Source organism: Phalaenopsis equestris, unplaced genomic scaffold (assembly GCF_001263595.1).
Source record: "Phalaenopsis equestris unplaced genomic scaffold, ASM126359v1 Scaffold000326, whole genome shotgun sequence".
NCBI classification, from domain to species: Eukaryota; Viridiplantae; Streptophyta; class Magnoliopsida; order Asparagales; family Orchidaceae; genus Phalaenopsis; species Phalaenopsis equestris.
This window is the reverse complement of record NW_018164768.1, coordinates 191,823-208,170: the sequence shown is the minus strand read 5'-3', so window position 1 is coordinate 208,170 and position 16,348 is coordinate 191,823. Positions and strand designations below refer to the sequence as shown.

At 36.1% G+C, this 16,348-nt stretch overlaps 2 protein-coding genes across 3 annotated transcripts; one reads left to right on the top strand and one right to left on the bottom strand.

Annotated features, from left to right (window-relative positions):
• Nucleotides 1-1,557: 1,557 nt before the first annotated feature.
• Nucleotides 1,558-3,597, top strand: LOC110025701 (putative UPF0496 protein 2). Its single transcript, XM_020726319.1, has 3 exons — nucleotides 1,558-1,786; nucleotides 2,473-2,737; nucleotides 2,784-3,597. Exons 1-3 carry the CDS (start codon nucleotides 1,720-1,722, stop codon nucleotides 3,451-3,453), a joined length of 1,002 nt encoding a protein of 333 aa, XP_020581978.1. The 5' UTR covers nucleotides 1,558-1,719; the 3' UTR covers nucleotides 3,454-3,597.
• A 7,163-nt stretch (nucleotides 3,598-10,760) lies between these two features.
• Nucleotides 10,761-15,558, bottom strand: LOC110025722. 2 transcript variants are annotated; one of them, XM_020726349.1, is made up of 9 exons: nucleotides 15,331-15,558; nucleotides 14,730-14,855; nucleotides 12,426-12,506; nucleotides 12,234-12,322; nucleotides 12,058-12,132; nucleotides 11,769-11,830; nucleotides 11,622-11,687; nucleotides 11,338-11,538; nucleotides 10,761-11,150 (listed from the first exon to the last, which is right to left on the bottom strand). In XM_020726349.1, exons 2-9 carry the CDS (start codon nucleotides 14,850-14,852, stop codon nucleotides 11,056-11,058), a joined length of 792 nt encoding a protein of 263 aa, XP_020582008.1. In that variant the 5' UTR covers nucleotides 14,853-14,855; nucleotides 15,331-15,558; the 3' UTR covers nucleotides 10,761-11,055. The 2 variants fall into 2 exon arrangements, with proteins under 2 accessions (XP_020582008.1, XP_020582009.1); XM_020726350.1 differs by having other exon boundaries at nucleotides 14,730-14,852.
• Between the last annotated feature and the right edge of the window lie 790 nt (nucleotides 15,559-16,348).

Sequence of the window (16,348 nt, the reverse complement as noted above, 5' to 3'; positions counted from 1 at the left end):
ATTTCATTTGGTGGTTTGGGTATCTTTTTAAAATTGCAAATAAGATTAACCATCCCTGACTACTCATAAGCTCATTGCTTCTAGTGCTATTGGCTCACATCCAAGTTTTTTCTTCCTTCATCTACAATTGAAAGCCAATTAGATACTCTTCTCATAACAAAACGAAAAAGCAGAATGGCTCACTTCTTAGAGATTAAATGCCCGACATGTATTAATCCTAAATCTCAAAAGTAGAATTCATAGTTGCCAGATCCATCCCCCTAGAAAAAACTCTCTAACTCCTACACTCAGGTACAACCTTCTTTTGGTTCTTGGACTATATACATACACACACTAGATTAACTTTAAAAAAAAATTTACTCATCTAAAACCAAAAATGCTCAAATTATAAGTTAACGCAAACCCCAATCAATGAAGATAAATGCTATTTCAACATTCACACAATGATATGATAGCCATCTCAGCATATTATCTATGTATGCATATTGAGTAATTAATGCAAATTTTGTATAAACAAAATTTAATACCTATCTCAGCATGAAATTCATTTGTACAGATGCTTAATTATATATGTAAGCATTTATCTTAGAATATATTGCTACATGGAGAAAAGCACAATTAAAAATAAATAAATAAAACTAAGGATTTTTTCCTTCATAAAATTGATATAATTAATCAAATAATTATATAATTTTATATTCATAGAAACAAGCAAGAAGAGGTCGTGGTCCTCGTGGATGATCAAATAACTTCATTTGCATGGCTCATATTTTCCTCCAGACGAGACGTGACGACTCGATAAAAAATCACGCTCAAGTGTTTAATAACTGCTAATTATCTGCTCTTACACGTGTGCACTCGTAATCAAATCTTCCAGCTCTCTCTCTCTTCCTCCATCGCATTTTGATCCAGAAAATGCCGTGTAGCGTGTGCTTATGGCGCAGGTTACCTCTGCTTGTTCACGTGAAGAGAGAGATAAAAGAGGGATATTATTTGTAAAAATATTAATTATATAAGAATATTCTAACTTCTATTTTATAAGAATAATCTTTATAAATATTAAATTTTTTTTTACTTAAAAATAATAATAATAATAAAGAATCAATTGATTTTTATAATTTATTTTAAGAAAATTTGCTGGAATATTTTGATCAACGAGCTTTTATTTCTTACCAGCGTTTTCATTTCATGTGTTGTGTTTTATATTTTAACATAATAATTTTCTTTTTATGATTATACTAAAAATGAATTTAATTATATACAGTGCGTGAGAACCTAAAATACTATATAATATCATGAAAATATAAATTATATCATAATATTTTGAGATAATTTTTATTCTAATTTTTTTGGCATAGTAAAATAAATGTCATGGAATAAAAAATATTATTTTGTTATTATTTAATTCATCTCAAAATATCTAGAGCCAGTTTCTCACAAATAACGCGGCTAACAGCAAATGAATGGCCAATAAAAGCCTCCCATCCCCTCTCTGCTTCCTCTCCAATAAATCCGAGCCAACACTTTAAACCCAAATCCTCTCTTCTTCAACCTAATCATCACTGAGGACCAGATTTCAGATTCTTCGCAGAAAAGAAAAACAAAACATTAAAGCCAAGAAAGTTAGAAGATCGAAGAAGAAGAAGTAGAAGAAGATCAACTAATTATAGTTCTGTTATAAATTGTTTTCTCTCTGAAATCTTCATACAGCTTCTGATCATGCTGCCTAAGCTCAGCTCTTCCTCTTCCTTCAACTCTTATTTCTCCTGCAACTTCTTCGATTCAGGTACGTTTGATTAATTGTTCTAACAAAAGAAATCTCCTTTTTTACAGAAAGCTTATATTTTTCTTCACTTTTGATAAAAAAATATCTTGCATCCATGCTGTGCATAAACTGAAAATCAAAACAGCATTGTGCTTTCATCTAAAGATGTAATAATTCATGAACTGCTTCTTCTTAGTTAATACATAATTCCTTCCATTATAGTTAATCAACTTGGATAGATTTTTATTTTATAGTTTATAATATGCAGATGCTAGCTTCTATCTGAAGTTTCTACTGCCATAGTTTCGTGCTCTTGTTATACACATGCTGTATACATATAACTTCTCCCCCAAGTAACAAACTCATTTGTGGCCTGTTAATGCCAATCTAATCTAATCTCAAACAGCTGAAACAAGCAAAATATATAATCCGGTCGTGCAGTAAAGCATGTTGCTTAAATTAGGGTGATGAAGAAATTTGAGCATTTTGCGTTTGTATTCATATATGTTAATGGTTAGACTTATTACTTAAGTAAGCTAATATGAAACTAATCGAGGAAGGATAAGAGCTAATTTGATTTAAGTTTTTCGCACATAATTTGCTCAAAAAATAAAACATTGATGAATAAAATTTTATTAGAATATAAAGTGAGAGAAATATAAGAATTTTATAAATTTATTATAACCTTCATTTTTCTCATGCTACAGAAAACGAAATCCCAATGGCCCGAGGCAGTCTTGACGTGGACGCTGAGTACACCGAAGCCTTCCACACCAACTCCTTCCTCAACATATGGGCAGAAGCCCATGAACATCCCAGCCCAGCTCCCTCCCCGAGAAACAACCAGCCCGACAAAAGCCCACTTCCAAACGTTCTCCTCCGGCCCACCCACCCCCCCCGCCGCACCCGAATCCGGCGCCGGCCCCGCCCTTCTCGCCTACCTCGACGCCACCTTCCAATCCTTCTCGGCATGTGCGGTCCTCCTCACCTGCATTGACCGCACGCGCTCGGTACATCGCTCCGTTCTCAACAACTATCTACCCGGCCTCGCCAGCGGCGGCAACATATCCGCCGCGGATCTCTCCGCCTATATCGATCTGGGCAACCCATTATCATCAAAGAACCTCGCCCCATTTCATCGGACCCACTCGCTCTACCCGGCGCTCCTAACACGCCTCACCGCCGAGCGCAGGCGACTACGGCGGCGAGCACGTGCAGTGCGTGTTGCTAAAAATGCGGCGGGTTTGGTAGTCCTCACTGCTGTGGGTACGGCTGCGGTGGCAGCGGTTGTGATTTTGACGCATGCAGCTGTAGTGGTGGTGGCGGCGGCGGCGGCTGTGCCGGTGGTCGCCACCAGTTACCGGAGAAGGTGGCAGCGGTGGACAGATGTGAAGTGGATGGAGATGGAGGGAAGAAAGGTGGATGCTGCAGCAAGAGGGGCTTATATTCTGGGGAGAGATATGGATACGGTGAGTAGGATGGTGAGGCGAGTGCAGGATGAGGTGGAGCACAGGCGTGACGTGGTGAGGTTGGTGTTGAGGAGTGGGGAAGAGGAGATGGTGAGGGAGGTGGTGAGGGAGATGGAGGTGGGTGAAGATGTGTTTCAAGAGCAGATTGAGGAGTTGGAGGAGCATGTTTATCTTTGTTTGCTGACTATAAATCGTAGCAGGAGGTTGGTGCATGGCTGAGGATATGCTCATTGCTTTAATCTGTATAGATTGGTTTAATAAATGCATCTAGTAGTACTCTAGACTTTTAGAATAATTATTAGCATTGTCATTTTTAATGGTCTTGGTCCTTTGACATGCATGTACAATGAGAAAGGATATTACTTGGGGAGTTTTTATACATGCGAATTCTATATATAATAGTGTACATGTAGTATGTTATTGTGCACATATTATATAATTGTTGCATATAGAATCAGCATATATACGAACTTCGTAGTAATATTCCTTTGTTTGATGAAGCTTTTGAAATTTTATTTCCAAATAGTTTATAATTAAGAGAGTTTAAGAGGTTTTCATATTGTTGAATTTTCTTTTAATGAAAATCAAAGAAGATTTATGTTATACATTCTAAGAACTTCATGGTAATATTGTATTGTTAAAAGTTTTCTAATTTATTGTATCAATTTAATTAATAACGAGCCTGAATAAACTACCTCCATGGGCTCTTTATTATAACTTAATTAATTGTACTCAGCCTGTAAATATTTTATCTTAAGCTTTGAGTAGAATCTCTCTATATATACAGTTGCAATAGTATTATGCAGCATCAGGAATCAGCGTGTTTCTCTCCTCTAATGGTATCAGGACAGGCACTCTAAAGAAGTCCTCAAGATCCTCTCTATCTCTCTGTCGTCAATCCATACGTCAACAGAGAAGAAATCTGTAAGGCAGGATTCATTTGCTTCCCTTTCGTCTCTTTATTTCTTCTACAGCTTCCTCTCGTTCTTTGCAACAATGACTGAGGGTTTGTCTAGGGCACTTGTAGCTTATTGAATAATCCGCCAATCAACTGATTAAAAATAATCTACTGATAAACTTAGTGCAGTGGCTATTATAAATTTTTATTTTTTTTTTAAATGTCATACCGCAACCAGAAAATTATCACCTCATCTAGATATGTGCGGTGTGGTGCGGTGTGAAGGTGTGAAAACACTATTTTCAGTGTTTTGAAAACGCATAAGCTACCAAAACACAATTTACCCAAACAGGTCAGGTGAATTTTTAAAACACCACCGCACCAAATAAGCTGCATCAAAAGGACTCTGAATCTCACAAATCTATTATAATAGATAACTTAGTAAATCTTGAAATTTCAGAAAATCCCATCCCTCCCTCTCTGAAATTTATTATGGCTAACATCAAATCGATGGTTCCAAACGCTCTCTTTGAGGACAACTATCAAATTTGGCGCTGCTAAATTCTCAAGATCACCAAAGTCAACAGATTCTTGGGTTTTCTTGATGGAACCATCCCACCTCCTCTTCCCATTCTTCTCAAAGATTTGGGTATCTCCATAGCTAATTCTCTCTAAACTACTTAACAAATGGCCGAACAGAACATGGCTGCAGTGCTCTATTCAACCATTTCAACCACCATCTTGCACAATGTTTTACATTTAAACAACAGTCAAACCCTCTGGACTATTTTGGAAAAGTGTCTTCAGGGCCACAATTTATCCCATGTCATTTAATTGAAGAAAGAGTTGCATAATGTGTCGATGCAGGGTCTTACCATGTCTCGATATCTAATGAAAATTAAAGCGATTTTTGATAACATATCCATTGACAGTTGTTGGCTCTCAATTTGACATCAAAAATATCATTCTTTATATTCTGAAAAGGTCTCTCGACTTCTTATCTTGCTTTCATGACTGTCATAAGAACGAGATCAACTCTCATAAGTCTTGAAGAGCTATACGTTCTTCTACTTAGTGAAGATATTAACATATCAACAAAGCACAAATCTGGCTCCATAGAATTTAATCCTCTGCGGACGCTATACTCAAATTAAAGCAAATGTAAATTTTACCATAGTAAAAGCAAATCCACCAATTCTTAATCAAGACGTATTGTAGATGGTTCTTTCTGATCTACTCAAAGCTCCCTGTATGGCTCATTGTCAAATTTGTAATAAAAATTGTCATCAAGCGTCCAATTGTTAGCACCAATTTAATATCAATTATCAACCCAAGACTTCCTTTCTTATGACACCCACCACTCCTCAAGTTGTGTATATTACCTCTTAAACATCATATCATTAGCCAAATTGGTATTTTGATACAGGGGTTACTTAGCATGTCACTTATGACTACAGTCAACTCAATCAACCATAAACTTATTAAAAAAACGAGACTGCTATGATCGGAAATGGTCATACTATTCCAAAAAAGCATTCGAGAACAGCCATTTTACCAACTCCCACCATAAGATTTTTATATCTCTAAGTTAGCGCTTGACAATAATTGTATGATCATTTTTTATGCAAATGTCTATCAAAGAAGGATTGCAATACTCAACAGCTTCTTCTTCAGGGTCCCTGCAGTCATGGTCTCTATTGCATTCCCAATAACTCTCGCACCTTCATTTTGTTGGTCATTCCCTCCAGCCAGTGGCATCAGGAGCTACAACATCCACATCACCAAGTTATTCGGCTCATTGCTACGCAACAACTATATCTATGGATTTCTCCACATTTTTCTTTTTTTAATTCTTGTGCTACACTAAATGTCATCACAACTCTTTTCTACCTCAATCAACACACAATGCACTCCTTTAGCATTAATTCATATTGATGTATGGGGACCATCCTTTATAACTTCAACTCAAGATTACAACTATTATATGCTTTTCATGATATACTTGCTTTTATCCCATGCTTAACAATTCTGAAGTTCTTACTCATATTATTACATTCAAACAAGAAATCAAACTTCAATTCAATTAAACGATAAGGGTTCTGCGAGAGACAATAATGGAGAATATATCAGTTGACAATTTTTAAATTTTCTCAATAAACATGGTAATATTCACTAACTGAGTTGTCCATATACTCCAAAACAAAATGGAGTCATTGAATGAAAGCATTATCATATTTTGGAAACCACACGTGTCTTAATGGAGGACTCCAATTGCCACCCTCTCTTTAGCATGAGATGGTCCAAACAACCATTTACTTGATTAGTCGCTTGCCCTCCAGGTCATTAAAATTTTGTCGCCCTACTGGCTACTCTATGGAACCACACCTTTCTACTATCATCTAAAATCATTTAAATGCTAATGTTTTCCTTGGATATCACTTGTTCATCACCACAAACTGCAACAATGATCCCTTCCATTTTTCTTCCTTGGTTATTCGTCCAATGCCAAAGGGTATAAATGCTTTGACCCTTCTACTGGTAAGATGATCCTAAGCAGACATATTATTTTTAATGAATTTGATTTTCTTTATAAATTTTCACAACATACTGTAAGCTTTTCTCATGTGCCTCAAGCTAGCTCCCATTTTACTCTTTCCTTACCTCCACTTTATCAACAACTTGAACTAACATTTCTTCAATTCCATCAAACTGTGTTGCAACTCCTAAGGCCCGTTCACCAAGTTTTTTGTCTGGCATCTCACTCCCAAACACTTTCTCTCCCAACTTTGACACTGTCAACACTCATCTTGTTATCAAACCTACTCCCCCAACACATCGTATGGTCGCTCGTTCCCAAACTGGCTCTCTATCAAAAATGTGATTCTTGATCTCCTACATGACAAATCCCTATAGAAAGAACCCTACACTTACAAACAAACTATCAAATATAACCATTGGTGTCAAGCTATGTAGAAGAATTTTGTGCCTTACAAACTCTACATACTTGGAATCTGGTTCCTCCTCCCATTGATCAACCAGTCCATGGAAGTAAGTGGAAATACAAAATTAAGCGCGATACTAACGGTTCAATTGTTTGATACAAAGCTTGCTTGGTGGCTTTGGGTTATCAACAAGAATATGGTCTTAACTACACAAAGACATTAAGTCTCGTCGCTAAAACGTCTCCTACTGATTATCACTCTTCATTATAAGTGAAAAATATTTCAAATGGATGTATCTAATGCTTTCCTACATGGCCTTTTTAAAGAAACAATTTATACGCATTCAACCATCTAGTTACAAAGATCTCATGTAATCCGCTTATGTACGTCTCTTACAAAAATTTATGTATGGTCTCAAACAAGCTCTATGACAGTGGAACCACACATTCACATCGCGTTTACTCAGGTTCATATTCACCACCATCATCATCGAGCCGTCTTTTTTACATTTACCGCCATAATTCTCGCATACTTTATCTTTAACTTTATGTCGATGATATAATTGTAACTGGCAACAATATTGGGATGATGCAACAACTTCAACATGAATTAAAAAGTCATTTTTCCATGAATTTTTTTGATTCAATTTCTACATTCCATGGGATCAATATTAGACATACCTCGTACAGTTAATGATTCATTCACAGCTACCAACCTCTTTCCAAATCCATCTTTATATTGGCAACTTGTTGGCTCACTGAGGTAACTCACATTAACTCGACCAGTTATTATGGTTATTGTTAATTTTCTCTCTCAACATCTTCAAAACCTGCATCAGTCTCATTACCAACAACTTAAGAATTTTCTCAGACATTTATAAGGCACACTCGCGTTCGGCTTGTTGTTCACAGCTGGTCCTCTTTTTCTTCGCACTTTTGTTAATGCAAGCTGGGCTAGTGATCTTCATGATAGAAGATCTATCCATGGGTATTGCACCTTCATTGGTCCCAATATTCTCTCATGGAATGTGAAAAAGTTGCCATATCATCCACCGAAGCTGAATAACGTGCTCTATCCTTGGTCATGACAGTCGTTATATGGCTTAGAAGACTACTTCCATAATTTCAAATCTCCACTCCTACACCGACAACGTTATACTGTAATAAACTCGTCTGCCATGACCATTGCTTAGAATCTAGTGTTTCATGCCAAATCTAAGCATATTGAAACCGATTATCATATCATTTGGGATCAGATTAAGTCTAATGAGAACACACTACAATATGTGCCATTGGATGAAGAGCTAGCGGACATACTTACAAAATCTCTAATAACAAGCCTGAATAAACTACCTCCACAGACCCTCTATTATAGTTCAATTAATTGCACTTAGCCTGTAAATATTTTAGCTTAAGATTTGAGTAGACTCTCTCTATATATTACAGTTGTAATAGTATTATGAAGCGTACAATAAAAACAACAACAACAACAACAACAAAACCTTAATCCCACTACGTGGGGTCAGCTGCATGAATCCTTTTTCTCCATTGCATCATATTTAGTGTCATATTTTCATGTAGTTCTAATAAATTAAGATCAGTTTTTATACATTAAGCCCAAGTCTTCCAAGGTCTTTATAAGTTGAATCTAAAACAACTACTCTCCTAGTCGGATCATCAGATGGTTGATGTTTAATGTGACCAAACCGTCTAAGACGACTCTTTCTAATATTGTCTGTCACTAGAGCTACACCAATCCTATCCCAAATATATTTATTTCGAATTTTATCTCTAAGTGTAAAGCCACTCATCCGATGGCACGTACTGTTGTAATAGTATTATGCAGCATGATGAATAGAAATTCATTTTCCTGTTCGGTGTTAATCGGCTTCTTCCTCTATTACTTCCCCTTCTCTCATTAATCATAATAAATAATGAAAATTGTCAAATAAATTTGAGCTTGAAATAATCTGATTTCTCCTGAATGCAGAATATATAACCTGTGCTTTAGATATATATTTTTATATGATAATTTGAATGTTACATTCACGGTTAATAAAAATTAATAAATATTATATAGATGCATAGGGAGAACCTTTGATATTATATATTTTATCCTTTATTATTAATTTGTTATATTACATAAAACAATATAAAAGTACTTATTTATCAATTATTTCGTATTTGCCAACTTCAATGTCATGTTATCTTAAGATCCAAAACAGTTTGTCACCTCCCACAAGAGCTTTTAGGAGTGGTGGGCAGCCCATGACTTAAATACTATTTTTTGGACCTACACCTAGCCAATGTGGGACTTTTTGTTCTTTACATTCTTATCCACCCAATCACGTGACGCTTTCGTGACGGATCGGCTCCACCGAGGGTGCCACTAGACCATGAAGAGTCCACACACCTGACAAACAGTAATTTACTTTAATACTATTTGTCACCTCCCAAAAGAGCTCTTTTGTCTTTTGGGAGGTGACAAGCTGCTGTTGAAATATTTTAATTTATTCGGGAAGTTTTGTCGTTTATAGAACTAAAAAAATTATTGTGAATAATTAAAGTTTTATCTTATTGTTATATTAGAATTAAATTAAACAAATATTTATGCATTGGTGTTTCTCATGGGAAGATTTACATGCATACCGCTCAATGCCTACGTATCTACAAATCTAACCCATAAATTTCAATTTTTTACATACATATATACCACTTGTTTGTTTGCATGAAAACATGTATAGATTTCACTTTTTTAACATTAAAATGGTGATACCTTCATCGTGATATGAAAGATTTGGGTCAATTGGGCGGTTATAGATGTGAAAAGCAAAGTTTACATGTTAGATTTGTAAATGCATATAAATTGAGTGGTATGCCATATTACGTTATCGAGCTTGAGTTGAGCTTGAATAGGTCTCGAAGTGGAAGCAGCTAAGGTATTAGCGGTGTGTGGAAAACGAGAAGATGATGCTGCGACAACTCACGGAAAGATCCATTTAAATGACTAGCGATAGTTTAATTGAGTCAGCTCTCAAGCTAACGAGCCGAGACCGGACGAGCTCAAACTCGTTTAATAGAAGAGCTCAAATTTGAACTTGAACGAGCCAAACTCAACTCACCTAAACGCCTATAAGTAAATTACCCTTTCACATCTGTGAACTTTGGTGCAGCACTCTGCTTGGATTTAGAGAAGCTGGATGGAATTCAAACATGTTAAAATAATTGGGTTTACACAATTTAAAAAGCAGAAGAAAAATTATTATGTCTAATACTTTTTGCACTCAACCATCATTAATTCAATCCTAAATTAAAAAAAATGAATTAAAAAAAAAACTGCATACAAATCAATTCAACACATCATTTACATACTCATAATTTCTTTTCTACTTTGATGGTAATCAAATAATGTGTAATTATATACATTAATAATCAATAATACTTCAATTGATGTTAACTAAATATATAAAATTGCATTAAATATGATCAACCTCGATGATCGAAAGTGCAATAGATGACCAATTGCACTTTCCGCGGATAATTTCATATATATCATAAAAAACTCAACTTTCTTCAGAAAAGAAAAAAAGAAAAAAAAAAACCAATGCAAGAAAATAAATAAGCCTACAACAAAATCAAGTCAGCATCAGAACATCAATTCAACCATAAGATCTTGATTAAATAAACATTATATAATTCGTCAAGCCACAAATTTCAAGCAAAAAAAAAAAAAAATTATAACAAAAGAATGCGCTGCTCTACAGGTTGAATGCTACGATCAGTTAAGAAAAGGAGGGGAAGAAGATGACATTTACCAGCCCTAAAGACCAGATTTTACAAAGACAACTTAAAACAAACTATGGTTAACCTGTGAGTTAATGATCTTAAAACAAAAAAAAAAAGAAAGACAGAAAGAACAGTGTGGACTTGGCAGGCATCCAAGTCATTATAAGGAAGAAAGCCTTGCAGGCAACAAATGGATTTACTGAGCTTCACCAGCACCCGCGTCGATCGGACCATTTGGTCGTGCATCATGGCCCCTTCCTCGACGATTTAGCCCTCCGCCGCTTCCTCGACCTATACCATCAAGGCTTTAAAAGATCAAAGCCTCAAAATTATAATTCAACTTTCTTAGATAAAAATATATAATACACAGCAGATTCATAAATCAGCCAAGCAATTGGACGGGGTGACAAGAATTTCATTGCATTCATGCTCTGCAAAATGTAGAACATAGAGTTTAGTTCATCATATGTCACAGTACCTCGGCCCTGAGCAGGATCAGGAGGAGCATCCTCAATGTGGCTATCAATGGCTTGCGGAAAGTTGGGATGGCCACCGTAGCGCCCTCTGCCCCGGCCTCTAAAAGCACGGCCTCTGCCGCGTCCCCGACCTCCCCTACCATATCCGCGCCCCCTACCGTCCCAATTCCGTTCACCATAATTGACCGCCATAGGTCCATTTTCTGGAAGAGAAATGAAAAATACGCCTCATTTGACATGTGGAATGTAATGAGAATGAAAGACATGTAGACCATTGAATACCAACCACTTCCTCTTCCTCTTCCTACACCATGGCCACCACGGCCCCTGCCTCGGCCATGAGGAGAACCCTCTAATATAAAAAATGAGATATTTAGAAGAAGCAAATGGGACGAAAAAATTATTTGAAAACTAGTAGCCACTTTAGCTTTACCTCCCTCATAATCAAATTCACTGTTTGGTTTCACCTGATCTTCTGGTAAAGGAGATTGGTATCTACAAACAAATGATCAAACAGTATATATAATATCAATACATAAAGCAGAATTGTGGCAAAAAAGCTAATTCAAAGTACCGAACATTCATCACATGAATTTAACGGATATTAGAGATAATTCAAAAGTCAAATCACGTGTATCGAGTAAAAGCTCAAAATAAAAAGCGAAAATTATGAAATTAAAAAAATATAAAAAAACTCTCGATGATGAGAAAATATTTCTTACCCAACAGAAGACTTATCCAGCTCCACTTTAGAGAGGGTTATGCTGATCATGGATACATGCCTAGTGGTCTCAAGCCTGACAAAGAAAGACCAGCGATTAAACAATAAAATATGCAATAGGAAAAATGAAAAACAGGGAAATTGCAATTGAGTAAATTTGACAAAAGTAATTCTTACGGGAGTAAGCCTTCTTCTAATGGCTCCCATGTATCGGTTATATCTGCAGAACCAGTTGAAGTAATTTGATGAAGACCAGGAATTCTTCTCTGCAAGTCGATTATAAAAATGAAATCTTTTGTTACCACTATTTACCACTAGATTTTCATATGAGAGAAAGTGCTTGAAATGCATAATGATTAAAGAAATTACCTTAACTAGCTCCACAATCATAACAGTCTTATTAATAGCTCTCCCCATTGCCCTGAAAACAATTTCATTGGACCCTTCTTCCTAAAATACAAATGTAAGAAAAGCGTCAAAATAGTCGAAGAGCAGCGAAGCACAAACATATTGTATTTGATTGCTTCAGTTAGTCCTCATATAAAACAATAATGATAGTCTCACATACTCATCAATGCTGGAATAATTAATGTCTACTCAAACATTCTAATTAAAAGTAGCCTTTCGAAAATTCTTTAAATTGGCGAGTGATATGAATAGCTAATTACAGAGACTAGAGCTTTCAGTATCCTCTTAAGCTATAAGCATGTAAAATAATAAATGTAAGAGAATACTGCTCCATTATCTTAATATTTTTTATTTATTTTGTTCCAAACTGGAGTTTCCAGCATACATTTGAAATTGGAAAGCCTATTTTCATGTGATTACTCAAACCTCCTAAATGGTATCAAAGCCCCAAAAGAATACGCGAGCGCGCGCACACCCCCCCGCCCCCCTTATTTTCCCTTCCCTCAGCTTCACCACCACATTGATGAATTGCCAAATGCGGGCAGCCGCATCCTTGCCGCTTGCATACTATATGCAACCATTAGTTCTCCCATTAATGAATTGTGTCATTGTATGAAAAGCTTTATGACCTAGGCTAAGTGCTAGACTTGTCAACTTGATCACACCCACAGCCCAACCATCCATAAACCATGCAGCCCATATATTCACTACATTGTGCCAACCCCATCTTATGAAACTAGGATGCCTTGCCCTTGATCATAATGTTTGTATCACATGGCGTTCAATCATGTGTGTTGAAGTATGCCACCTCATGCTCTCAGCACCACAAAGCCTAGCTATGTGCCAACTCTCTAGGTCAAAACATTAGCCACCCTCAAAAAGCCCTGAAAAGCAGCTAACACTTTAGATCTAGGGGCAGAACATCCTCAATGCATCATCCCAGGCTCCTCTAGAAAACCCATGTTGAACTTTTCCTCTTCAAATACATGTTTCACGTTGTCATGTGTCATGGGTGAAGCAGAAGGATTATTATGCTTTCTACGTAATTTATTAAAATATTCTTCATCATGGCTCGCAATTTTAACTTCATGCATTCTCTGATGTGGAATGGGAAAGTCACAAAGATGAATTCACCTTTACAAGCAGCCGTGCCATGTGTCAAGGTAGAAGCTACATCTCTTAGAGTGCCAAAAAAAAATGTATCTCACTTCCCAAAGAGGCTAAATACCACAATTAAGTAGATTAGTTGTAATTATTCCCTAATCGCCAAACTCAGCAGCTTCCTTCCTCAAGCTCTAGTGATACATTGTAACAACATAGTTGCCATTTATCTTTATGTGAATCATGGCTCTCACTTATGGAAGAAAAATGGGGTTATTGATAATCATCTTGCTCTGGAACAAGTCCAAAATGGTGCATTTTGTCTAGCGTTTATGTCATCAGAGCATCAATCAATTGTTGCTCTTACCAAAATATTTATGCACACTTGCTTCTCTAGATTGACAATGAAAGTTGGCTTTTCAAATTAGAGCTACATCCTAAGGTGGTATGCAAAGGAATATATGTAAAAGAACAAATAATCATTGTAACTTATTATTTATCTATTTTTTAAAATCTCATATGCACTAATTTCATTTCATATTGGAGCTTCCCAGCTACATCTCAATTTGTAAAGTTACCCCTTCAAAAGCTTTATACTTTTATATATTCAAAGTATCTTGATGAAAGAATCATGTCAAACTTAAACCTCTTATAATACCATGGTTTTAAAAATTCTAGATTGGTGCCTCAAATGTCGTAAACAATCGTGAAGTGAGAAAGACTAATTGAAACAAAGCTCTTACGGAACACATTTTATTTTCTAAAGAATTTTTTATCCGAGTGTGCTGGTAAGAGGAGAAACATACATAATTTCGCTAATAAGGCATATCATTTTGTACCCTATCGCATAACTTTACCAATTCATAATGATGACAAAGAAAAATTCACCATACAAAATAATACACCAACGATAACAAGTTTTTATCCCACTAAGCGGGCCGGCTATATTAATCATTTTCCTCCATTGTGTCTTATTGAATGTCATATTTTCATTTAATTCTAATAAAATAAGATTATTTTTTTATGCAACATAGTAATCAAACAAAAAATATACCAAAATTTACTAGAAGTTGCCCAATAGAAATTAAAAACTAAGCTGCCTAAGAACATATTAAAAAAGAAGAAGAAGAAGAAGAAAACTCAAACAAGTTTAGATATTTATACCTGAAGAAGGCTAGAGGCGTAAGTGATGTAGCTGCGCATCCTTCCCTGAGTCGTAATACGGATCTCATTCTTGTTAATAGGCGTTTCCTCCCTAGGTTTATCAATCCTCTGGTACCGATCCATCTTCTTCTCCAAAGACCAAAGCAAAATTAAGATTTAAAAAAAAAAACGAAATCAACACAGAAATTGAACGCCTTCAATTTTCTCTAAAATAAGAAAATCCCACCAACCATCTCATCTTTCCCAGGTCCCTCCAACCTCTCTCCCAGAACCAAAGCAACGCACAATTCCTAACAACGACAGCCCAAAAACCTCCCAAACAAGAAAATTATAAATCTATCAAGGCAAACAAAAACAAAAAGAGAAACCACTTTGCCATAAATCCAAAAGAAGAGATCTTAACAAAAAAAAATGTATATACAAAAAATAAAGAACCCGACGGGAGGATGTACCCGGCGATAAAGGGAAACCAAAAAAAAAAAAAACAGAACGCCATCAAAACCAAAGGTAATTAAAAGATTTGGTTTCTTGGGATAGAAAAAAAACGATTAGTGAAGAACAGATAGCAAAGTAGATGATATGTCATTGTAGTATTCCAGACCTTGCCCTGCTCCGCCCTCTGGCTCCGGTTTCACTTTCTAATCAACGTCCCCCGAGTTCTCCCGAACATATAAATCCGCGCCGGAGTGAGCTGGTTCTTAGGGTTCGTTAACTAGAAAGCGCCCTAGATTTCATTACGGAGATTACGTGGCAGCAGAAGACCGCCGTACGATCAAGATTTGCGAACCACGATCCGCTGCGCCTCACACGTGATGACCCAAAAATGGACTTCCGTCTTTGTCCAGCGGTTGCAGCATTTTCAAGGAAATTTGTACGGATATCCACGTAATTTTCTCCTTTTTTTTTATATATTTTTATAAAGCTCCCTTTTTTTTAAAATGCCCGAATTTAAAAAGGAATTAAGATGGAACGTCATCCTACTTATAATTAATTAATTTGTTTTTTTAGTTTTGTGCATTATTTGAAATTGTAGCAATTATGCTGGTGTTTTTTTTTTTATAGTCTGTTTTATTTTTTATTTTTGATTATTATGGTTTATATATTTTTAAAATATAAAATATAAAATTTGTTTAGTTGACATTTTTTAAGAAAAAATTATGTTTTTTTTTTTAATATAGGGGTTGAGTCTATGTGTACTTTAGTATTAAACTTTGCCGCTCATGGTGTATACATCCTTCTTTCTCCATCCAGCACAAAATATTATATGTGGGTAAGCGACGATGGGTGGCGGGTTGCTGGCGACAAGCAGTCGGCAACGGTCATGTGTCGATGGCTGTTGCAGGTGGCCATCGGCTGCGAGGGGCAGCAGCAATATGTGGCAGTGGCAGCGACAGGCAGTCGGTGACCTGCGACGACAAAAAGTGGGGGTTGCAGCAGGCGGCGGAGACTCGCACGAGTAATGCTGTGAAAAATATGTCTTTTAAAACGACAACAAAACTAATGACATGTTTATGACGTTTGGAAAACAAATCTCATATTTTTTTAAAAATGAAATTTAAAAAAATAATAACAAATTTGCAAACAATATTGTCGGTTTTATTTTCTGGTGTTTGTTTTCA

Excerpts from the sequence above, each read along its gene's own strand:
- LOC110025722 (XM_020726349.1), bottom strand. The coding sequence starts at position 14,852 with ATGGATCGGTACCAGAGGATTGATAAACCTAGGGAGGAAACGCCTATT. Across the intron at positions 11,688-11,768 it reads TGAATTTGATTATGAGGGAG|AGGGTTCTCCTCATGGCCGA; the intron begins GTAAAGCTAAAG and ends TTTTTATATTAG. Across the intron at positions 11,151-11,337 it reads TGATCCTGCTCAGGGCCGAG|GTCGAGGAAGCGGCGGAGGG; the intron begins GTACTGTGACAT and ends TTGATGGTATAG.
- LOC110025701 (XM_020726319.1), top strand. The coding sequence starts at position 1,720 with ATGCTGCCTAAGCTCAGCTCTTCCTCTTCCTTCAACTCTTATTTCTCC. Across the intron at positions 1,787-2,472 it reads CTGCAACTTCTTCGATTCAG|AAAACGAAATCCCAATGGCC; the intron begins GTACGTTTGATT and ends CTCATGCTACAG. Across the intron at positions 2,738-2,783 it reads CTTCCAATCCTTCTCGGCAT|CTCCGTTCTCAACAACTATC; the intron begins GTGCGGTCCTCC and ends CTCGGTACATCG.